The 23524-nt window shown below is 43.1% G+C and overlaps 2 protein-coding genes across 2 annotated transcripts; both read left to right on the forward strand.

The window, feature by feature from the left end:
* The first annotated feature begins 897 nt into the window (after nt 1-897).
* On the forward strand, nt 898-8992 carry LOC114549630 (NACHT, LRR and PYD domains-containing protein 3-like). The gene is made up of 5 exons (XM_028570013.1): nt 898-1013; nt 1579-1725; nt 3879-4025; nt 6987-7072; nt 8298-8992. The coding sequence occupies exons 2-5, from the start codon at nt 1598-1600 to the stop codon at nt 8990-8992; spliced, it is 1056 nt and encodes a 351-aa protein (XP_028425814.1). The 5' UTR covers nt 898-1013; nt 1579-1597.
* A 194-nt stretch (nt 8993-9186) lies between these two features.
* LOC114548900 (NACHT, LRR and PYD domains-containing protein 12-like) lies at nt 9187-17555 on the forward strand. Its single transcript, XM_028568926.1, has 5 exons — nt 9187-10075; nt 11023-11196; nt 13105-13278; nt 14647-14820; nt 16554-17555. Exons 1-5 carry the CDS (start codon nt 9219-9221, stop codon nt 16558-16560), a joined length of 1386 nt encoding a protein of 461 aa, XP_028424727.1. The 5' UTR covers nt 9187-9218; the 3' UTR covers nt 16561-17555.
* The last annotated feature ends 5969 nt before the right edge of the window (nt 17556-23524 follow it).

Here is a 23524-nt window from a genome sequence, read left to right on the forward strand (position 1 = left end):
CACGTTGGAGTCCGCTGTTTACAGCGTATTTGTTTGTCATGTCACATGACTGTTGTTCTGTGACTCCGCAAGGAGAAGCATGAGATCAGTCCGCTGTCAGCTGCAGTGTAACATTTGTGTTTTGATTGTTGTTTTCATCGTGTTGTTTTATTAAACCTTTTAGTTAACTTTCAATTCCCCCAGCCTCTCCTCCTTCCTCCTCCAGAAATCGAAGAACACGTCGTTTAGAGATTTCTTAACAGCTTCTAGCTGAAACGCGTTTGTGTTTTGCCCACATTAAATAAGAAGATAACTTATCTGTGAGTGACGTCGTTAGTTTTCTTTGACCTGTCACTGCCGTGGACTCGATACACTGTCTAAGATTTGGAGCCATGCTGGCCACTTCATTATATCTTTCATAATTCAAACAATGCTTGGCTGGAAGTTTTCATTCTTTGATGTTCTTTTACTGCTGGTAGCTGCTCATGATCTGACCGTATAGTCCTGAAGCTACAATGCTGTTATGAATGCACAAATGATATGTTACATGTGCGAGTTTTGTCTGATGTAAACTATTCTATGTCCTGCAGTATGTAATTTAGATGCCTTCTCTGCTGTGTGGGTTCATGATTAGTTGCCACTTTGTGCAATAAAATGGTTCATTTTATAAGTGCAGAGCCAATGCTGCTGGTTCTGCTCGTGCGAATACATTTTAGCCTGGATAGGTTAAAACCGACAGGTTTTTATCTATATTGTTGTGTACAAGCTTTTTAGACTGAGTTTTGTTGGTTGAGAATGTTCTAGACAGTACAGCTATTGCCGTTGTAATGCAGTATGTTGGAAGGTAAATTGTTTTTCAGTTAGTCCTTTTTGTTGAAAATGGCCCACTCCCTTTTGTACTGGCCCGCCCAAAATACTATTTCTGCCTACGCCACTGACAGGAAGACCTTAAAACTAAAAGTGTTAAGTCAGGTGAGACTCCATTTACTGTGACCAGAACAAAGCAGGAGGAGGAAACTGAAGGCTGAGGCAGGGTGAGTGTTTAGCCAAGATTTATTATTTTACTGTCAAAGTCTGAGTCTGTTTTCTCCCTGTGGACTGGAGAGGAAAGAAATGTTAGAATGAACTCAACAGTTTGATTCATATAGACACAAAGTGCTGATTGGCTGAATCATTAATACATAGTAATACACATTAAACCTGCTGTAGACCCAGCAAACACAGATTTAAAGATAACTGACTTCTTGATGGTTTTATTTAACTGTGTGTGTGTGTGTGTGTGTGTGTGTGTGTGTGTGTGTGTGTGTGTGTGTGTGTGTGTGTGTGTGTGTTACACCATGACAGTGAGGATATTTTGCCCGGTCCTCACCTTCTGAAACCTTCAAAGGCCTGTTTAAGGGTTCAGAATTGGTTTAAGATGTAGGCATTTAGTTGGGGCTAGGGAATGCATTATATCAAGGAGTTCCCTCACAAGTACAGTGTGTGTGTGAGATAGAGATTGTGTGTTCCTTATCTCTTAGTCTTGCGTGTGAAACTTGTCAAACTTGTTTTTTATGAATGTTGTGAGCTCCCAGTCAGTGTTCCTGTTTTACCTGTCAGGCTGACTTCAGATCAGAAGATGAGTGATTTGGAGGAAGAGGAGGACGGAGCAGAGTCTGTAGTATCTGGCTGTCAGTCTATGAAGAGTGACCGGTCCAGAGATCAGCCTCTATACTTCAGTAAAGAACCTGGACCCTCAGACACAAAGTAAGAGAACTGATACCAACTCATTTATATGACTTGCTTTTCTTTTTCTGTGTTTTGTTTTTGTTTATATATTGAAGTTCAGTAGATTATCTCCACCATATATCGTTCCTGAAGGTCAAGAACGAACAAGGGGGGCTTGACCCCAAAGTCCAGTTCCTTTTAATTAAAGGACAAATCCGGCACAAAATGACCCTAGGGGTTAATAACACATGTGTACCGAGTCAACCGTTCTCTGGGATATGTTTTCATGCCAATCAATAAATTAAATAAATCAATAAATTTCGTTCCACTTCATGATTGTGTCCCACTTGTTGTTGATTCTTCACAAAAAATTACAGTTTTATATCTTTATGTTTGAAGCCTGAAATGTGGCAAAAGGTCGAAAAGTTCAAGGGGGCCGAATACTTTCGCAAGGCACTGTAAATGCCATGATGAAATGAAGGGACTAAGACAGGGCTCCAGATTAACTTTTCTCACTAGGAGCACAGTGGCACCCAACTGAAAATTTTAGGGGAACAACCAGAAAATTTAGGGGCACACACCGTAAATCAACATGCTAACCAAATTTTTATATTTCTACTAATTTCCACTGTATTAGCCTATTAATAAATACTTTGATAATAGATGCAGAAATTACAATGTGCTGTTTCAAATTCAGTGTCACTTTTGAAGATATATATATATATATATATATATATATATATATATATATATATATATATATATATATATATATATATATATAGTTTATTATTGTATTTGTATATTATTTTTTAGCCTGTTTTATTTTCATCATGACCGTTTTTAATTGCTCTTTAATGTTTCATGTAAATCACTTTGAATTGCCTTGTTGCTGAAAGCTGCTGTAGAAATAAAGCTGCCTTGCCTTACAGCCTCAGCCTGTCAGTCAGTCCCCAGGGTCAGAAACCACTGCTGTGCCTGCTCTTCTCCGAGGAAGTGTAACGTCACCAGCACCGCGACTGCTTTCGGCTCACCATTAATATCATATCGCAGCAAACGCTGTCTGCGTGAAGTTATGAAAAACTGTAACCACGCTTGAAACCACTTTATCGGCATCTCCGTGACTCACTGTGACTTCCACAAAACTGCAGAGCCGACGTAGTTTGCATCGTCTGCAGCTCTGCGAGTGTTTGTGTCAGAGCTCTGCTCTCTGTCAATTTTCAGAGAGGACAGATAAGCCTGCGCTTACGTGCTCTCAGGTACCGAAATATCAAAGTTTAACGTGTAAAAAATGGGGCAAATTTCAGTCGCACACTCTCAAATTTTGGACGCAAAATGCGACCATTTGGTCGCAGTCTGGAGCCCTGTAAGACAATGTGCACTAAGACAAAAATGCGTTTACATTATTGGACCAGCTCACCAATCTGGCTTTCTGCCCCTGCTATGCGCACGCACCCTGTAATGTTTGTAAAGAGGAAACCCGTCTATATGAGGGTCCCTACATGTGTAGGATATATTTTCATATTAGTTGTGGGCCTTAAGTCATGAACTGACCTTGCACTTTCTGCTCCTCTGGGCTGTGAGGAAGCCATCTGCTCTATGAGTGGTAAGACATTTGAGGGGAGTGCAGGATCAAGCATGTACCTGGGAAATAATTAACAAGTGCAACAAATATTCTCATGGCCAGAAGAGCAGAGACAACAAAGGTATAAGTGTGTAAGAATATATTTCGTAATTGTAGAATACATCCTGAGCCATGACCTTGCTCTCCCCTCTCTCTCCGGCCTGTAAAAGATAAAGACCTGTGCAAGATGCCTGGAGCAGAGTGCACTAATAAAGCATTTTGAAACAAAGTACAAATATTTGGAAAACAAAGTGCACCCAATAAAGGTGTCTGGCCAAAAGAACATGGAGAATAAAGGTGTATTTAGGTAACTAGCACAATCTTCCTTTTACAATCTTTTATGGGAAACAGGAACCAAACAGGATGTCTGGATTATGTCCAACTGATAGCAGCGGACACCAGTTGCAGGAGGAAGAGTCAGAAGAGGATAAAACAGTGAGGGAGATGTTAGACGGGGCCAGACTCTGGAGAGACTTTGTTGCATGTTAGGGTGAGAGAGAATTTTCTTGAAGGAAATCTGATCCAAATGCATACAGCTCACAATCGGTCTTACTGTTTTACCTGTCAGGCTGACTTCAGATCAGAAGATGAGTGATTTGGAGGAAGAGGAGGACGGAGCAGAGTCTGTAGTTTCTGGCTGTCTGTCTATGAAGAGTGACCGGTCCAGAGATCAGCCTCTATACTTCAGTAAAGAACCTGGACCCTCAGACACAAAGTAAGAGAACTGATACCAACTCATTTATATGACTTGTTTTTCTTTTTCTGTGTTTTGTTTTTGTTTATATATTGAAGTTCTGTAGATTATCTCCACCATATATTGTTCCTGAAGGTCAAGAACGAACAAGGGGGGCTTGACTCCAAAGTCCAGTTCCTTTAATTAATATGAACATGTCTTGACGGTAACTTTTTTCCCGAGGAGAACATTTTGCTCCTACGTTGTCGTAGCTAATTTGTACAGTAATACAATCGTTTGAATAAGTTACAAAGTGTAATGTGTTCCATTTTGAAATATACTCCATTGATAAATAAATTGTCAGTGTTGACAGTTGTAATGTAACGGACCACCGCTACGGTTCATCACGAATGTCATATAAACACCAGCGGGGGGTGTGTGTCTGTGGGGCTCTATTTTAACGATCTGAAACGCAAGTATCAAACGTGAATAGCAAGTAGCTTTGTGGGCGGATCTCGGGCGCTGTTGCTATGATACCGGCGGGATAAATGAGTCTTGCGCCCGACGCAAATCTAAAATGGGTTGGTCTGAAGTAGCTAGGTCTGGTTTGGGTGTAACGTGCAATAAACCAATCAGAGCGTCATCTCACATTCCCTTTAAGAGCAGGCGCGCTTGTTCCATGGCGGATTGCTATTATGATGGCGGATTTGCCTGGCGTACGCCAGCGGGAGCTGTCCGGGATGCGGCAAAGTAATAAATGCCCGTCTTGACCGGGTGGCGATGTTGCTGCGGCCTCTCAGGTGCATCTCCTCAAGTCTGGAGAGGATTGCTGCAGCCATGGAGCGTGGGCCTCCAAACGCACCACCTGCACCTGTTGTGCCCCTTCCTCCTCCCCCCCCCACTCCATCTCAGTCCACCTGCTCCATCAGGAGCACATCGCGCATTGCCACTCCCGGACCCTCAAGTGTCCAATCCCGCCGTAGTTCAACATCACGTCTCCTTAAGTCCTCTAATATTTCCTCATTTATATCATCTACACATCCCTGATTCATGGAAATGTTGTGTAAAACACAACAAGCCACAAAGCATGCTGGGACTTTTTGAGGACTGTACTGTAAAGTGCCCTCTGATCTATCCAAACACCTGAAGCGAAACACAAAGTGTATGCGTGTTGTGTACACGCTACATTATGGCCGAGCATGCGCCGCTAAAATAGCATCTGACCAACGCGCTACTGACTTTAGACCAGGTTTTTCCTGGTCTGTGGCAGAATTGTTTTCTGAAACTGCAAAATAGCACCAGGGAACGTTAACCCTCTCCTTGATTTTATGTTGTTTATGGAGAAGAAGAACAAGGAAATGAGTCGGGGGAAATGCAACGCTACCAAGTGATGTGTATTTTTCGAGAGGTGCATCAAAGAGTAGACGTAAAAAGAGGCGAAACTCAACAGAACGTTGTGCTGCAGCTTGCAATGGACCCGTTCTAAAGAGTGCAGCTCTGCCATCTTGGACTGAATGCAACACAACGTTCTATTGAGTTTCGCCTCTTGTTACTTCTATACTCTTTGGGTGCATGTCGGGCGGGATGCAACGCTTCACATCATCGCAAGACTTTTGGTATAATATCGCGCAATGTGATATCGCGATAATGATATTGAGTCAATATATCTTGCAGCCCTACACAAAACTCGAGTAAGTTCCAGACAATTTACTGAAGATTTCTTTGTCTGGCGTTGACTTAGATCTGCAAAAAGAGACTTTCCCCCAAAATAAATCCTCCAATAAAAGTTTTTAGGACATGCTGCTTAAACATCCATTTGAATACTTTTGAGTCTAAGAACCTCCTTCTTATAGCCGGGACACACTTAGCCGATTATCGGCCGTCTGACAGTCTGGCGAGGTCGGTGACTCGAGTCTGTTCGGTGTGTCCCGCGCCGTCGTCCGTCTGGGGGGCTGTCGGCGTTCATTTTGGCCGACCTGACATGTTCAGTCGGAGGGGGGACAGTCGGGACTCACCTGGAAATGGCGAGCAGAATGAGGTGACTAGACAAAAATCTTTTAAACTGACCTTTGTCGATCTGAAATGAAGACAGATTCAGGAACTGCATCACGGCCTATTTCTCGCTTAAAATTTTTTCAGAAACATGTTTCAGTGAACTATTTTAGTACGATATGAGATCGTATTCATTTAAGTTTAATTACTAATGTTAACTAGCATTTTATTTAGCAATAATTAGCCTGTGCCTATGTTATCTCCTTACATATACCTACGCTCTCCGTCTCTGTAAGATTGGGAATGATTGAGATTTCTCTCGGCACCGCTACCAGAAGACTTCACACTTTCAGACACGTTGCTCACGTCACATCTACGTCTTCAAGCTCAGTTGGAGGCTGCTCAGTAACACTCAGCCAGCACCGGGAAAGAGACTTCTGATATCCTTCACTGGTCTCCGTCCAGAGACACGGGATCTTTTGGTTCATTTCTTTTACTGTCTATGGTGGCAACTAGGTCAAAGTTGAAATAATTTTAACTTCAAGCGCAGTTCAACGCGGCAAATCCGAGCGGTGCGCAAATTAATGGAACCGCCGGTGCAAAGTGGTTTTGCCGCCTATCATGTGTAGGCAGCTTTACACTGGTGTACCAAAATATTCAAACCACTCAACCTCCAGTTCAAACCTAACTGACTCAAGCTAAACTGCCAAAAGTGACTTTGAAAATGTAAAGGACTTTTACTGTGAAGGTGATGCAGGAAGTGTTGACTTTGTTTTAATAAACAAACTACTCACTAAATGTTTAATGAGACACTCAGAGAGGAAAAGCAGTTCAGTGGTGTTTTTGAAAGCAGGATAGTTTTAAATAAAAGGAACATCTTTGTTACAGATTCATAAACAGAACTGTAACAGCACGTTTACTGTTCTCTGAGAACATATGTGCTTTGAGACAGTTTTGGTCAAGTCTTGAAATTCAGCAAATCCTTTTAATCATAAAGAAATGTCTTCACAGGAAGATGAGTGATGTTTCTGAGGAGGAGCAGCTGCCCAGAACCAGAACTGGACTAAAGACAGACAGAAGGACCAGCACTGAACAAAGTAAGTCTGTCCATGTGTCTGCTGATGTCTTCATGGCTGAAAACACGACTGTTTAACATCATAAATATAAATAGGGTTGGGTACCGAAACGCGGTGCAAATAGGGCACCGGTTCCAACGTAAACTGTAGTAACGAGACCGAATAAGAACGAAAATTTCGGTGCCTGACTTTTTTTTTTTCAGAAGCATCGCTGCACAGGACGCTACATTAGCGTTAGCTAGTAGCTGGATTAAACGCAACGGTTAAAATGCGTACGTTAAGCGGTGTAAAGTGTGACTGTATTTCACTGTAGAGGATTCCAACAGCGGGACGTAACAGGATGCCGATGTCGGAAAAACAACACAGACGGTGCGTTCACTTGAAACTCGCCAGCCTTGTGGTGCATTCAAAGTTATTGTAAAATACGCTTTTCCCATCTGGTGCTTGATTTTGTCGTTTACCAGCAATTCACTGGTGAAATAAGTCATTATTATTACATTATTAATCAATCTTTTCATTTTGACCATTTCGCCTTAGCAATAAACAAGCCGTTCTTTAATGTCACCAGCTTTCATTTTGTGCTCCTTTTTTATATTTTATATTATATGCATTATAAATACATTATATATATTTTGATTTCGGCACTGTTTTAAAAGTATTGATTTATCACCGGTATCGAAACCAAAAAAAACGATGCCCAACCCTACTGCTGATGTAAGTTTACATTTCCTGTTGCTGCTGCTTCACATTAAAGTTTTCAAACCAGCGGGAGTTTTTTATTGTGAAGCAGCTACAGTAAATGAAGAGTATTTGTCAGCGAGATTCTCAGTTCTTTGTTCTTGGTTCTATTCAATAAAAACACGAGCTGCTGATGCTCTGCTTCCTCTGCTGTCAATCAAACATGTTCACTGACACACAGTCAGAGGCTGAGAGACAAAGGAGCAACTCTGGGGCTTCTCTTTAAAGGAAATTCACTATTAAAATATATATATATATATATATATATATATATATATATATATATATATATATATATATATATATATTATACTGTATATATAAAAATAAATGTGCAAATCACTTTGACGTTATTTTTTTTAATTCAAGGAGGGATGATTACTTTATAACCTTTACTTTTTTATATGTTCTTATATAGTTCATTTTCATATTGTTAGTAAAAAAAATCAACAGATTGTCAACTTTTCTTTTTTTTTCATTTGGTCTTTCACGTTTTGACTTTTCCTAGTGATCGATATTCGGCATATACATCAGATCAGTGTGAAGGGGACATATGAACGTGTGACTGAAGGAGCTGATCAAATAGGAAGTGGAACCCTCCTCAACAGGATCTTCACTGCGCTCTACATCACAGATGAACTGAGTGAAGAAGTTAATACCCAACATGAGGTGAGGCAGCTCGAGACAGCTTCCAAGATGAAGACCCTCCATGAAACACCAATCAAGTGCTGCAACATCTTTAAAGCCTTACCTGACCAACAGAAACACATCAGAGTCGTTATGATGATCGGCGTCGCTGGCGTTGGAAAAACCTTCTCAGTGCAGAAGTTCTGTCTGGACTGGGCCGAGGGTTTGGAAAACCAAGATGTGGATCTGGTGATTCCTCTTTCCTTCAGGGAGCTGAACTTGATCAAAGATGAGCAGTACAGTCTTCTGGAGCTGCTCCGTGTTTTCCATCCATCATTACAGGAGGTCACAGCAGAGCAGCTCGCTGGCTCTAAACTTCTCTTCATCTTTGATGGCCTGGATGAAAGCAGACTTTACCTGGATTTCAACAACAATGAGGCTGTTTCTGATGTCACACAGAAGTCATCAGTCAACGAGCTGTTGACAAACCTCATCCAGGGGAAGCTGCTTCCCTCGGCTCGCCTGGATAACTTCCCGACCTGCAGTAGCCAATCAGATCCCTCCTGCGTGTGTTGACAGGGTAACAGAAGTACGAGGCTTCACTGATGACCAGAAGGAGGAGTACTTCAGGAAGAGAGTCAGTGATGAAGAGCTGTCCAGCAGAATCATCTCCCACATCAAGACCTCCAGGAGCCTCCACATCATGTGTCTGATCCCAGTCTTCTGCTGGATCACTGCTTCAGTTCTGGACCACATGTTGACTACAGACCAGAGAGGAGAGCTGCCCAAGACCCTGACTGACATGTACTCACACTTCCTGCTGGTTCAGACAAAGAGGAAGAAGATCAAGTATGCTGAGGGACATGAGACGAGTCCACAGGAGCTGACGGAGGCTGACAGGGAAGTTCTTCTGAAGCTGGGGAGGCTGGCGTTTGAAGAGCTGGAGAAAGGAAACATCATGTTCTACCAAGAAGACCTGGAGCGCTGTGGTCTGGATGTCACAGAGGCCTCGCTGTACTCAGGAGTTTGTTCAGAGATCTTCAAAAGAGAGAGTGTGATCTTCCAGAAAACAGTCTACTGCTTCGTTCATCTGAGCGTTCAGGAGTTTCTGGCTGCAGTCTACCTGTTCCACTGTTACACCAACAGGAACACAAAGGTACTGGAGGACTTCCTGGGGAAAGGCTATTTTGATTCATCTCTGGATGTCTTCCTGAAGAGAGTCATGGAGAAATCCCTGAGGAGTAAAAATGGCCACCTGGACCTGTTTGTCCGCTTCCTTCATGGCCTCTCTCTGGAGTCCAACCAGAGACTCTTAGGAGGCCTGCTGGGTCAGACAGACAACAGTCCAGAAATCATCCAGAGAGCCATCAACAACCTGAAGGAGATGAACACTAATAATATCTCTCCTGACAGAAGCATCAACAACTTCCACTGTCTGATGGAGATGAACGACCACTCAGTCCATCAGGAGATCCAAGAGTTCCTGAAGTCAAAGAACAGATCAGGGAAGAGACTCTCTGAGATCCACTGCTCAGCTCTGGCCTACATGCTGCAGATGTCAGAGGAGGTTCTGGATGAGTTGGACCTGAGTCAGTACAACACACCAGTGGAGGGACGACTGAGACTGATTCCAGCTGTGAGGAACTGCAAAAAGGCTCGGTAAGTTCAATGAAAATGTTCGGCAGTTTTTTTTTCCAGCTCTCTCCAGGTTCATAGAGTTCGGAACTTGGCTCCATCACACTCTCTCACTCACTCACGATATCTATTACCATAACGGTGTGAGCATCCACAATGCTGAATGATAAGGTCCTGCAAACAGTGGCCACAAGCATGCACTGCACGCTCCAGCAGACAATAATACATAATATACTAATACAGCAGTTAATAAAGCAAGTTAACAAGAATGTCTGTAGTAATATCCTACAAATTCGTGAATTCAGGTACATTTAATGAACCAAAAAAGTCTCACGGCAGTCCCTGGGGCACCAACACCGCTGCCTTCACCAGGAAACAGCGGGACGCCGTTGTCATTGTACTGTGACAGTCAAAACTCGCACTGACCAGCTTCTGATTTCACTTGTTCATGTGCTCACGCACACAGGGGCGTTTTCATTGTCAAGGAGGTTTAATAACAACTGTGTGCGCTGTCAGTTTCATTTTCAACGCCGTTCATTATAACGTTAGCAGGGTATCATTCTTTCAACTATCGTCCCAAATTCGCCCAAAAATAAATTTTCATCGTCCCCGACCCTTTTTTGTTCGGCCCCAGGACCAAAAGTTGCAACTTTAACATACACCTAGCCCTTAGTAGGTGTAAAGTCCTCTGTAAAGTAGAAGTTTCCATGGTGGGATGATTTAAAATAAGGAAGAGCAACCGGCATTTTTGAATCTGCAACACCTTCTTCAGGACAGATTATCTATAATATAATCTTTCACAACTGACGTTTACAATTGAGTTGAACTCATTAAATGTTCTGGATTCAAATAAAAAATAGCAACAACAAATATTTTCAGGCTTTATTCTGACTCTAGGAATCAAAACCCACTCAGACTGTGGACATCTTTATCATTGAAGCCTGAATCTAATGCCATTTATCTAATTACAGACTCACTGCATGTGAACTCTCAGAGGCCCACTGTGAAGTTGTGGCCTTAGCTCTGAAGTCCAACCCCTCTACTCTGAGAGAGCTGGACTTGAGTCAGAACAAGTTGGAGGATTCAGACGTGAAGCTTCTGTGTGCTGGACTGGCAACTCCAAACTGTAGACTGGAGACTCTAAGGTCAGTAGACTGATGTGTGGTGTGCATTAAACCAGAGCTAAGAGTAATAAACACAAGCCTAACATCAAGGCCAGACCATCACAACAAAGTGGGATTCAAGGTCTGGTTAAGAGTTTAAAAAATAAAGCTATTTAAAGTATAATATGTAAATCATTAAGCATTAAAATGTCTAAAAATGACTAGACCTATGCTATACTGTATATTAAAGGTGCTCTAAGTGATGTGACGCATTTTTTAGGCTAAAACATTTTTCGTCACATACAGCAAACATCTCACTATCCGCTAGCTGCCTGTCCCCTGAACACACTGTAAAAAACATCTCCTCACTATCTGCTAGCTGCCTGTCCCCTGAACACACTGTAAAAAAACATCTCCTCACTATCTGCTAGATGCCTGTCCCCTGAACACACTGTAAAAAAACTTGGTCTCTGTAGACAGCCCAGGCTCCACAAACGGCAACAAAAACAAACTGCGCCAACCTGCACCACCAAACATAACAAACAGTGTTCCAGCCAATAACCAACAAGAAGGAGCTGGTTGAGCCATCACTGCAGCAGCGTTAGCACGTAGGATGTTCAGGGGACAGGCAGCTAGCAGATAGTGAGGAGATGTTTGTTGTATGTGACAAAAAATGTTGTAGCCTAAAAAACACGTCACATCACTTAGAGCACCTTTAAGTTGAGTTGTCTACTTGAATTATCCCAAATTTTTCCAACAATGTTCCAACAGAGAAATCTGTTGTTTTATTCAAGCTAACACTTCTTTTCATTTGTTCGCCTGTCGATGCCGCCCCCGTTGTGAATGTGTTATCGTTGGTTGTTTGCCACAAGAATATTTGAACCGGATGTAGGATTTTAGTCATTGGACATCTGAATCTTAAGTTATCAGAGAAACAAGCTGAGCAAACGTTAGAGGCAGCTCGGCTCGCAGCCTGGACAATGAGCCCAACTGTGTCAGAGAAACTTAGATTTTTATTGTGAAGCTGCTTGATTCAGTTTTTTTTTTTTTTTTTACCGGTTTAAATCAGCGTTTGTTTTTGAGAGGAGAACTCTGCAGATAAAAAAAAAAAAACTCCTGAAAGATGAACACTGAACAAATACTCACTGGCAGAAGCTGACTGCAATGACATGACATATTTTAAATTCAAGAATTATTTTTTCTTTTAAAAATGATACATGGAGTTTATGCATAGAGATTCCTTTTGATCAAGAAGTACAGGTTAAGATCTTGACGACCCAACATGGGGATTTTCAAGCAACTGATTGGTTGATTCAAGGTTTGGAAACAGTAAAATATTGTTTTCTCCCCTTAGGGTCAGTCTGGAAGGAGATCATGTGTTCCACTGTGTGTGTTTTTGCATAGTGGCTACAAGTTATCAACATCTCTTCCATTACATAGCTAAAGGCATTTCTGGTATTCAACTAGGGTATAAATAAATCTGTTGCAGGTCACACAGGTCATGAGACCATTATATGTCATGAATATTTTTTTTTTGACCTCAAATAAAGTGAAACCATTTGTCAAAAGTAATTTGAGTAGTTTGACGAGAGTATCGGGATGATTTTTAATGAGATTTGGACAGATACCATTAGCTTTAGGCTAATGTTACTTGTTGCTAAACTAACTGCTAACCGTAGTTAGCTGCCATTAGCTAGGTTAGCTGTACAGCTGTCAAATTAGCCACACAGAACACACAGCTATTAAAAGGATCAATATAGTATTGATCTTCTAATCACAGGTGAGACTGAGATCAGCAGCATGTTATTAATCTGTGTTGACATGAATAGGTTTATGAATGTTGTGATGACATTTGTATGTATGTAGAAAGCTACACATTTAAAACCTAAACACATCTGATTGGATTATGAATTGATTTGTTACATTATATATAACTTACTCTTTATTCAGATTGCGGTGGTGCAGTTTGTCAGAGATCAGCTGTGCTTCTCTGGCCTCAGCTCTGAAGTCTAACCCCTCCTATCTGAGAGAGCTGGAGCTAGATGGAAACGAGTTGCAGAATTCAAGAGTGAAGCAGCTTTGTAGTTTTCTGGAGAATCCACACTGTCGACTGGAGACTCTAAGGTCAGACACCATTTTATTTACTTCTGTGCTGAGATTAATATGTTGTGAAAGTTGAGGTCAATCTAAACTGCAGACAAAAGACTGATATAATACCGGTCCACTGTGTGTATCTTAAAGGGTTATTTGCTTCCAGTGTCCATAATGCTATTTTCCAATAAACTGTAGCTGTCATATTTCACATGACCTGCGGTATGACAAAAATTTTGTATCACGGTATTTTTCAAGATTTTGGCGGTTTCACGGTATATCACGTTTTTTTTATTCTTTTGCTTTTGGAGTACATAGAATATCACAACATTTTAATGTCATCATGTTTACTAAATGCTTTGATTACTACATGGTTTGCTTAGCTCCACAAAATTATACAATAACGTTATATGAAGGAGATTCCATGAAACAGTTACATAATCTAAACTTTTTATTGTGCAAACTGCAAAGTAGTAAAATAAACTTAAATCGAATGAATACACATACAAACAACTTTAACATTGTATCCCTTTCAAAATTAAATAGTTGTAAGATAGTTGTCTAAACACTACCTTGGCCACAGGTAAGAGGTTGATGTAGACGACTGAATGTCAGGTTGGCAGACGTATTTCAGCAAGGCAAGACATCTTAAATCCAGTGTTTTAATCATTGCTCTAAACCTGTCTCCCTCCTGCCTTTCTCAACGCTCTGTAGCGGGGCCATAGGTGGATTGTTATTGCGTTCATTATGTTGCTCCGCTGCATGCTTGATGTGACATCTTTAACGTTAGCACGGTAACTTAAGCACGGCCGTGTAACGTTAGCGCAACCAAGTAATGTTAGAGCAATGAGCAGCAACAGTGGCTAAATTATGTCAGATTTTCTTAGAAAAAAAAACCTTGGGAACAACAGACGGCTCCTCTCTTGAGCATACGTTGTTCTGGTGTATCTCCGGTCTTTCTTAATCCTCTAACTTTCTTCTCTGTTCTTGAATGTGCAGTATAGCAACCGGAGCCTCTCCCAGCTTAACAGATTGTTATGCTACATGGCTAGCTAGCAGCTGTAATGTTACCCAGCATGCCGTTCTGTGATGTGAATTTATTTAATTACGTTATTTCGTTAGTAAAGATGGGCCAACTGGTTTAGCTGGCAGCATTTAAGAGGTGAAATCACTACATCTTTATTGAAGTAGCAGCACGTTGTCATTAAAATTATCTTTTATCTTTTTCACTAATTGTTTTTCAATTTTTAACCTGCATGCTGGTGGGTTCAGCTGTTTGGAGTTTCTGTTCTAAAAAACGTCTACATTCAAAATCTCCAGATCTGAAAAGATTATTAAACATTAAATGAATTCAAGCAGGAACATTGTCTTCTAAAGTTACATAATGTATTCTTCATTCAGATTGAGGAGCTGCAGATTGTCAGAGATCAGCTGTGCTCCTCTGGTCTCAGCTCTGAAGTCCAACACCTCCCATCTAAGAGAGCTTGACCTGAGGGACAACTTCCTGAAGGATTCAGACGTGAAGCAGCTGTGTGATCTGAAGGAGAGTCCAGACTGTACACTGGAGACTCTGAGGTCAGTAGAGGGTTGGAATTCAGTCCATCCTGGTTTCAGCAGTATTGAACTAAACACAGTTAGTATCAAAGCAAAGATCCAGTATTTCATGTAAACCTCCAACCTTCTCAGTGAAGCTGTGAGAGGAGAATCGTGACAGGATTGGACAGAGAGAAAGAAAACAGCCAATCAGATGAGCCAGAAGCTTGTTGTGATGATGTGTTTGAGTTGATGCGAAGACAGCTGTTGTTGCTGTGTTCATGTCTGCAGGAAATAAATGTGGATTACAGCTGACCGCATCACAACAACAAACAACATCAAACTGTCCAACCATCAAATCTGGGGGGTATTGCACAAAAGTAAAACTTGTAAATCCAGAATAACCGATAAAGCGAGGCTTGACCTAGTCTAATCTTTGCATCCTGGCTTGGTGTGTTTCACGAAGGCCAAGCCAGGCTGAGGAGGAGAGACTAGGTCGAGCCAGGCTGAAGTAATTCAGATAGATGTGCATTCACGGCTTTCTTTAAGAGACCGCGAGGTCGATCACAGATTTACTGATGCTCAAATGGAGAATACGCATTGTGCAGTCTTTACACCGAGTGAGCAGCAGCTTCTTGTGGAAGTATGAAAACATAAAACACATTAGATGTAAAAAAAAGAAACAGCGGCTGTAATGAAACAGCGAGGGAAAGCGAGGCAGACGATCGCGGACCGACTGAATGTGTAAGTAGCCTAAAAATATACATTAACTGACTACTGCTCTGAATTGAACCCGTCATAATAATAAAATTGAAGGAGTTAAGCTAATTATTTGCACAAATGAACAGTTGTACTCTTTACCTGTAAAGTGAGCAGAAGACAGCCCAATGTTACACAGAAAACGTACCATGAAGATCAGTTAAAACCACTTATCTACAAGAATAGGCCTATGATGCGTAAATATCTCCTTCTGAAATCTAGAAACTATAAAGATAATTGATACATTTAATACACATTGTAAACAATGACTGTAACAGAGGATTCTTCAGTTATTTCCCCCTAGCAAATTATAAGGACAAAAAACATTAAGGTGTCCTCTCCCTGTTGTTACATGAATGTACATACATAGCATACAACACTATATAGTATAGTGCCTCTGCTTTTGTGCATCCAAATCCACGCTAATTCATCCAGGATAACTAGAATATCCAGGCTTAATCACTTATCCTGGTTTTGTGCAATACCCCACATATCTCAGTGTTTGTTCTCTCATTTCAACACCAAACAACTGATCAGTTCATCGTTGTTACAGCTCTGAGATCAGTCTGACTGAAGCTTGCACATCACTGGCTCTTATTTCATAGAACCAGCATTACATTTAGTAACCATGTGGTCTTTATACAGAACAGAAGCTCTGCTGAAGACCTGTAATCACAGCTGTTCAGTCTTTGTATCGACATGAACCTTTAACATCATATAATATATACAGTATATACCAGGACTCTCAGCAGTTTATTTCCACTGTGTACTTCAGTGAAATCTGCAGTCAACAGACTTGATGGCCAAAGTCTCTGCAGGTCTGTGAGCTTCACTCCAACACGTTAACATGAGAGCTGAAAGGAAGCAGGCTGCTCTACACAGCTGCTCCACTTGGTGTCTGAACAGGACTGAAGTCTCTGCTGCTCTTTATACTGGATGTGCTGCATCACTGACTGACAGCTGATGGAGTCTCTGGAAACTCATTTATCTCATCTGTTGTCTTCTTCTCTCATCAGATGGTGATCTCTGTCAGAGTGATCAGAAAGTTTGATGTGTTGAGACACCATGTGGAGTCCTCCATCATCCCTGTGTGTTCCTCTGTATCTGACAGAGTACCATCAGTGTATCTGGACTGCTCTGCTGCTGCTCTGTCCTTCTACACAGTCTCTGCAGACACACTGAGACTCCTCCTGCTCCACCCTCCATCTGGACAAGAAGAAAAAGAAGATAAAACCTGTAAAAAGTGTAGATTTAATCCAAGTTCCACTGAAGTCTATAAACTGAAAACACAATTCTTTCTCTTGTTTTTGTAAAAAACTGTGACTTTAATAAGATGATAATGGCTAGGGTGGTGGTTTTTGAGAAAATGTCAAACGGTTTGCCAGATTGGATGTCTGCACTAGAAAATGGTGAAAGTATCTGAACTTTTTGGAGGTCTCCTAAGAAGCTTTGTGCTGGGGGGAGACGTGTATGATGGGCTTATGGTGTTGTCATTTATACCTGTGTTTATTGTCTATTTTGTTGAATGATCTGAGTAGCTTTTAGTCTCAGAAATATGTTCTTTATTTACCAAAAAATAACATAAAGCTTTAAACTTTAATGTCGTAAGTGCCATGTCGTCATGTACATGCTTATCAGGGCTGGGTGTTCTATATTTACTAAGCCATTCACAGAACCGTCTTCTGTAAAACAGTGAAATAAAATGTAAAGTGCACACACACTAAATTGCACATTTGTGCCTCAGCTGAACTTATAGCATAATGTAAACAATACACAACTCTCTGTGCTGTATTAATTAACTAACACCTTGTTTGGTCAAGTGTAGACTCCGTACAAAGAGAAAAGATGCTTGTGTAAATCATTTATATACAATACTTGATATGATAATTCTCTATCAAATTGGGGAAATTTATATTTCATTGATTTTTCTACCAAGGCCCAAGTTATATGTTCTGTTTTTATATTTTCATCTCATATTGCGACGGTTTGTATTATTGCAGAAAAAATAAAACTTTTTATTCAAATCCCATCTTACTTCTTACATCCACGATCCAGCTTCTTTTAATATAAATGTCCCTCTTCAGGGTTCCAGACTAACTTTTTGCCTTGGTTGCACTGGTGCGCCTAACTTTTTTATTTAAGTGCACCAGCACAAAATTTAGGTGCACCCAAATTTTTCCTCGCATCGCCATTAGCGCTGAATGGTGATACATGCTATAGCTCTGGATTTTTTTACAAAGTGGGCTAAATGGGAGATAGGGGGAGTAGATGGACTGAAGCGTATGCTACTCACAGAGTGACGGCTGACTCATTATGAACGGGTCCAGCACGGGTCGAATGCGCTTTGGCGGGTCAGTGGCATGACACCCGTCTTGTGTAGGTATGTCTGTATCGTCACTGCGCTGCATTTTTATGAACTATGATATTCTGGCCATGGGTCACATCTCTCGCCCAGGTCCAGCAGGCTCCGTCTCACACGCTATTACTCAACCAACTGAAGCTAGTTGCATTCAATAACTTCTTCTGTGTTTTTCGCAGTGGCGGCCGTAATAACGGAGTTACCAGCGGAAACACTGGTACCAATACAGGTTTCCCTCTCATACTTAACAATATACAGCTGTGGTAATAAAAATTAAAACTGTAGACAAAGTTAGCAGTTTGGACCGGCGGCGCTGTGCCTCTCCATGTTGCAGGGAGCTGTGTGTGAGGGGGGGAGGGGGGCTGCGTGGAGGAGAGATCCAAACACAGGCACACCTTTACAGAAGGAATGGGTCATGTAATGCAACATTAAACATTTAAATATAGACGACATCGCTTTGTTAGAGGCAGCAGATGCAAGAACGTTAGGTACACCAGGAAAAATCTTAGTCGGGGCCATATTTAGTTCAATGGGTTATATGTCACTATTTTTGGTAGCCTCATCCATCCATCTTCATCCGCTTATCCGGGGACCCCAAACTTCCCTTTCCCGGCAACATTAACCAGCTCCGGGGGATCAGCTCCCCAGGCCAGGGGAGACCCCAAACTTCCCTTTCCCGAGCAACATTAACCAGCTCCACCCAGCTCCGACTGGGGATCCCGAGGCATTCCCCAGGCCAGGTTGGAGATATAATCCTCCCTCCACCTAGTCCTGGTTCTTCCCCGAGGCCTCCACCCAGCTGGACCTCCCTCCACCTAGTCCTGGGTCTTCCCCGAGGCCTCCACCCAGCTGGACCTCCCTCCACCTCCTGGGTCTTCCCGAGGCCTCCACCCAGTCCTGGGTCTTCCCGAGGCCTCCACCCAGGGTCTGGACCTCCCTCCACCTAGTGCTGGGTCTTCCCCAGCTGGACCTCCCTCCACCTAGTCCTGGGTCTTCCCGAGGCCTCCACCCAGCTGGACCTCCCTCCACCTAGTCCTGGGTCTTCCCGAGGCCTCCACCCACCCTCCCTCCAGCTGGACCTCCCCCAGCTCCACCTAGTCCTGGGTCTTCCCCAGGCCTCCACCCAGCTGGACCTCCCTCCACCTAGTCCTGGGTCTTCCCCCAGGCCTCCTCCCAGCTGGTCCTCCCTCCACCCAGCTAGTCCTGGGTCTTCCCCCGAGGCCTCCTCCCAGCTGGACCTCCCTCCACCTAGTCCTGGGTCTTCCCAGGCCTTCCCAGCTGGCCCTCCACCTAGTCCTGGGTCTTCCCGAGGCCTCCTCCCAGCTGGACCTCCCTCCACCTAGTCCTGGGTCTTCCCGAGGCCTCCTCCCAGCTGGACCTCCCTCCACCTAGTCCTGGGACTTCCCGAGGCCTCCACCCAGAGGCCTCCTCCCAGCTGGACCTCCCTCCACCTAGTCCTGGGTTTTCCCGAGGCCTCCTCCCAGCTGGACCTCCCTCCACCTAGTCCTGGGTCTTCCCGAGGCCTTCCTCCCACCTAGCTGGACCTCCCTCCACCTAGTCCTGGGACCCGAGGCCTCCCCCAGAGGCCTCCTCCCAGCTGGACCCCGAGGCCTCCCCCAGCTCCTCCCTCCACCTAGTCCTGGGACTTCCCGAGGCCTCCACCCAGCTAGACCTCCCCCAGCTGGACCACCTAGTCCTGGGTCTTCCCGAGGCCCTCCTCCCACCTAGTCCTGGTCCTCCCTCCACCTAGTCCTGGGTCTTCCCGAGGCCTCCTCCCAGCTGGACCTCCCTCCACCTAGTCCTGGGTCTTCCCCTCCCAGCTGGACCTCCCTCCCAGGCTTCCTCCCAGCCTGGACCTCCCCCACCCTCCCTCCACCTAGTCCTGGGACTTCCCCTCCCAGCTGGACCTCCCTCCAGTCCTGGGACTCCTCCCCCCCAGCTGGACCTCCCTCCACCTAGTCCTGGGTCTTCCCGAGGCCTCCTCCCAGCTGGACCTCCCTCCACCTAGTCCTGGGTCTTCCCGAGGCTTCCCCTCCACCCAGCTGGACCTCCCTCCACCTAGTCCTCCACCTAGTCCTGGGTCTGGGACTTCCCCTAGCCTGGGACTGCCCGAGGCCTTCCCACACCTCCACCTAGTCCTGGGTCTTCCCGAGGCCTCCTCCCAGGGGACATCCTTACCAGATGCCTTCCCGAACCACCTCCCAACCTCCTCCACCTTGTCCTTTCCCCGAGGCCTCCTCCCAGCTGGACCTCCCTCCACCTAGTCCTGGGTCTTCCCGGGCCTCCTCCCAGCTCCTCCTCCCGGATGACTGAGGGGCTTCTCACCCCTCATCTCTAAGGGAGACGCCAGCCACCCTCCTGATGAGTGACCCATTTCTCTAAGGGAGACGCCAGCCACCCTCCTGGATCTCGCCGCTTCCCTGGATCATTCTTTTCCATGACCAGCCTTCATGACCATAGGTGAGGGTAGGAAGGAAAACTGACCGGTAGATCGAGAGCTTTGCCTTCTGGCTCAGCTCTCTTTTCGTCACAACGGTGCGATAGATTGAATGTAATACCACACACGCTGCGCCGATTCTCCGACCAATCTCCCACTCCGTTGTCCCCTCACTCGCGAACAAAACCCCAAGGTACTTGAAATTTTTGGTAGCCTACTGTACTTAAATGGCCAGTATGTACTTTATTTTATTTATCCATTGAAGCCTCTATGTTTACAGGCTTGTGGTGATGCTATAGCTGCCAAAAATCTATGTTTGGTATTGCCAATTTGTTTTGTCTTGTCATGGTTCATGTGTGCAATAAACATTACACTTCGTGAGAAAAAAATCATCGCAGAGAATCGTGATATCAATTCTAAGCTAAAAAAATCGTGATTCATATTTTTCCCCGAATCGAGCAGGCCTACTCAGCTGCAACATGCAGCTTTCAGGCTTGTTTTGGGTCTCGGTGGTCATTTGGCGTCTTGTTGTAGTCGGTTTGTGTCCGTTCGTGGTAGTTTTGCGTCTTTTTCACATCATTTTGGACCGTTATTATCTCCATATCTGTGTGGGAACCGCGCGCCACACAGAGAAAAACGTGAGAGAAAAGAAAAAGAGATAGCTGTCCGGAGGATAATCAGTTGAGATCGTGTGTGTGTGTGCATCCTTGAGAAGTGTAAGTCGTATAACTCATGTTGTCAGTTAATGTAAGCCTGTTGTTGTATTGGTCTATAGTTATGGCAAACTTAAAGTAAGTTAGCTAGTGATTCTGTTGTTTGTGTTAACCTGTTAGCTAGGTTGCATGTTGCTTGATCTTCTTAAAGCATAAAAAGAGAGAAGTTGTCTCCGTACGTGTTTCAACAGACCCTGGAGTTACCGTTATTATTTTTCGCGTCATCAATACTGAAAATACCGAGATGTTTAGGCATCAAGAATGACTCCTGGCGAATGTGCTGCGTAACTCTTAAAATATGGGGAACTTCTTAATTCATGTCTGTTTAGTAATTCATATTTAATCCTTTATTTTCTTTCCAGAAGCCATATTTGAGCACACACACACACACACACACACACACACACACACACACACACACACACACACACACACACACACACACGTAGATTCCTTTAAATGTTAAGGGGAAGATTAAAAAAGAGAAACTGGATCTGTGAATTCTCACAGAATCACAACTCAATTCATATCTTGCTACTCAGTCAGAATCTTATTAACCTGGAGTCCCAGTCTCTGTCACAATAATCATACAGTACTGTATATGTGATGTTTTAGGCCTATTGGCAGACATCCATTTAAAATGTAGGCAATGGCATATAAGAGCCTTTTCTCCCCACTGAAGTTTCTCAGCTACCACTCTAGTAACATTTGTGTGGTCCAGGCAGCTTTGCATAAAAAACGGTTGTCATTTCCAAGGCTACTTTTACTTTTATACTTTAAGTAAATTTCCAAGCCTGTACGTTGTTACTTTTACTTGAGTAAAGAAGTTAAATCAGTACTTCTACTTTTACCAGAGTATTTTTTAACAGAAGAATCTGTACTTCTACTTGAGTACGAGAAGTGAGTACTTTTGCCATCTCTGCTGAAGAACATCGTAGACAGAATGATTCACGGTCACGTTCATCCAAACTTCACTTGAGTTGAGGTTTTGGTGAAGTTCAGGGTGTTCTCAAGTCTGAATAAACTGATCCATATACATTTGAAATAAAGAACCAGTATTAACAGCAGTGTGACTAAAGTTCAGAGGCATTATTTTTGTGTCAGGTGATGGAGGCCAACCTGAGTGGAGAGATGAACTTGAAGAGCGAGACGGATCTGATTTCTGTCACCACTCACTTCAAAGACCTGGGAAACCCTCCATGGGGTAAAAACCTTCCCACATGTTCCAACAACATTTGTTCCTTGTAGAAACCAATAAGGAAACTCCAAGGCACTCTCTTTTAGAAAAATACTAAGCCTTTATTTATGGCTTGGTCATCATAAATCTTAAAGTACTCCGACGCGTTTCGGCATACAAGCCTTCGTCAGGGAGTCAATCAATTTCCAAAACAGGAAGAGACCTTCTTATAAGCTTTCAAACAGACCAATCAACAAACACAACCAATCAAAAACCTCCCTTTTGGTAGAGGAAGGTTCAGAGTTGTAGGATTATAGAAAGACCACTAGATGTCCTCCTTGGTATTAAATAAACCAGTGTATTTGACTACAACCCAAGGTTACATTCAAAACATGCACAGCGCAAATACAAAAAAGAAAAAGAGATGGACCCAATTGACAAATAAACAATGTGGTTTTAGAGAAAAACACTGAGATCAAGTTCTTCATTCAGGCCTGGATAACTAGTAGCCTGCAGTTTATCAATCCAGAAACTTTCTCTCTGGTTTAGTTGTTTTTGTCTGTCCCCTTTCCTCAGTGACAATGGAATATGATCAATTCCACAGATCTGTATGGTTGATGGATCACTATTATGGTGTTCCCTGTAGTGCCTCGCCATAGGATAGTTCATGTTGCCCATGCGAATTGCATATTTATGTTCTGCCAAACGCCCCTGTAAATGCCTCTTAGTCCTTCCTATATAGAACACTTTACATTCAGGGCATTCCAGTCTGTATATAACAAATACTGTTTTACAGCTTATGATAGTAAGCTGTTTTAGGGATACAGTATCAACAAAGGTTTAGACTGTAATACATTTGTACAATGATTACAGTGTTGACATTTATATGACCCTTTGGGTTTAGATCCCAACCAAGTTTGTTGGCCTTCTGGTTTCAAATGGCTGCGGACCAGTTTGTCTCGAATTGTAGGACATCTCCTGAAAGTGACCAAAGGTGGCTCAGGAAACAACTGGCCAAGCACCTCATCCCTTTCAATGATACCCCAATTTTTTCTTATTATTCTCTTAATCTGGTCTGCCTCTGTACTATATGTGGTAACAAAAATGGGTCTATCTTTTGTTGGCTTAGGTGGATTTCTTTGTAGAAGTGATATCCTATTTGCAGATTTAGCCCTGCTGTATGCTTCCTGGAGGGTTGTGTTTTTATAACCCCGTTCCTTAAAGCCCGACGTCATCTCTTTTGCTTTACACTCAAATGAATTGTCCTGGTCACAAATTCTTCTGACTCGCTGGAATTGTCC

The sequence above is a fragment of the Perca flavescens genome, chromosome 22, assembly GCF_004354835.1.
Source record: "Perca flavescens isolate YP-PL-M2 chromosome 22, PFLA_1.0, whole genome shotgun sequence".
NCBI classification, from domain to species: Eukaryota; Metazoa; Chordata; class Actinopteri; order Perciformes; family Percidae; genus Perca; species Perca flavescens.

Coding starts and splice junctions, on each gene's coding strand:
- LOC114549630 (XM_028570013.1), top strand. CDS start 1,598: ATGAGTGATTTGGAGGAAGAGGAGGACGGAGCAGAGTCTGTAGTATCT. Junction 1,726..3,878: donor CCTGGACCCTCAGACACAAA/GTAAGAGAACTG, acceptor TTTACCTGTCAG/GCTGACTTCAGATCAGAAGA. Junction 4,026..6,986: donor CCTGGACCCTCAGACACAAA/GTAAGAGAACTG, acceptor ATGTCTTCACAG/GAAGATGAGTGATGTTTCTG.
- LOC114548900 (XM_028568926.1), top strand. CDS start 9,219: ATGTACTCACACTTCCTGCTGGTTCAGACAAAGAGGAAGAAGATCAAG. Junction 11,197..13,104: donor TGTAGACTGGAGACTCTAAG/GTCAGTAGACTG, acceptor CTCTTTATTCAG/ATTGCGGTGGTGCAGTTTGT. Junction 13,279..14,646: donor TGTCGACTGGAGACTCTAAG/GTCAGACACCAT, acceptor TTCTTCATTCAG/ATTGAGGAGCTGCAGATTGT.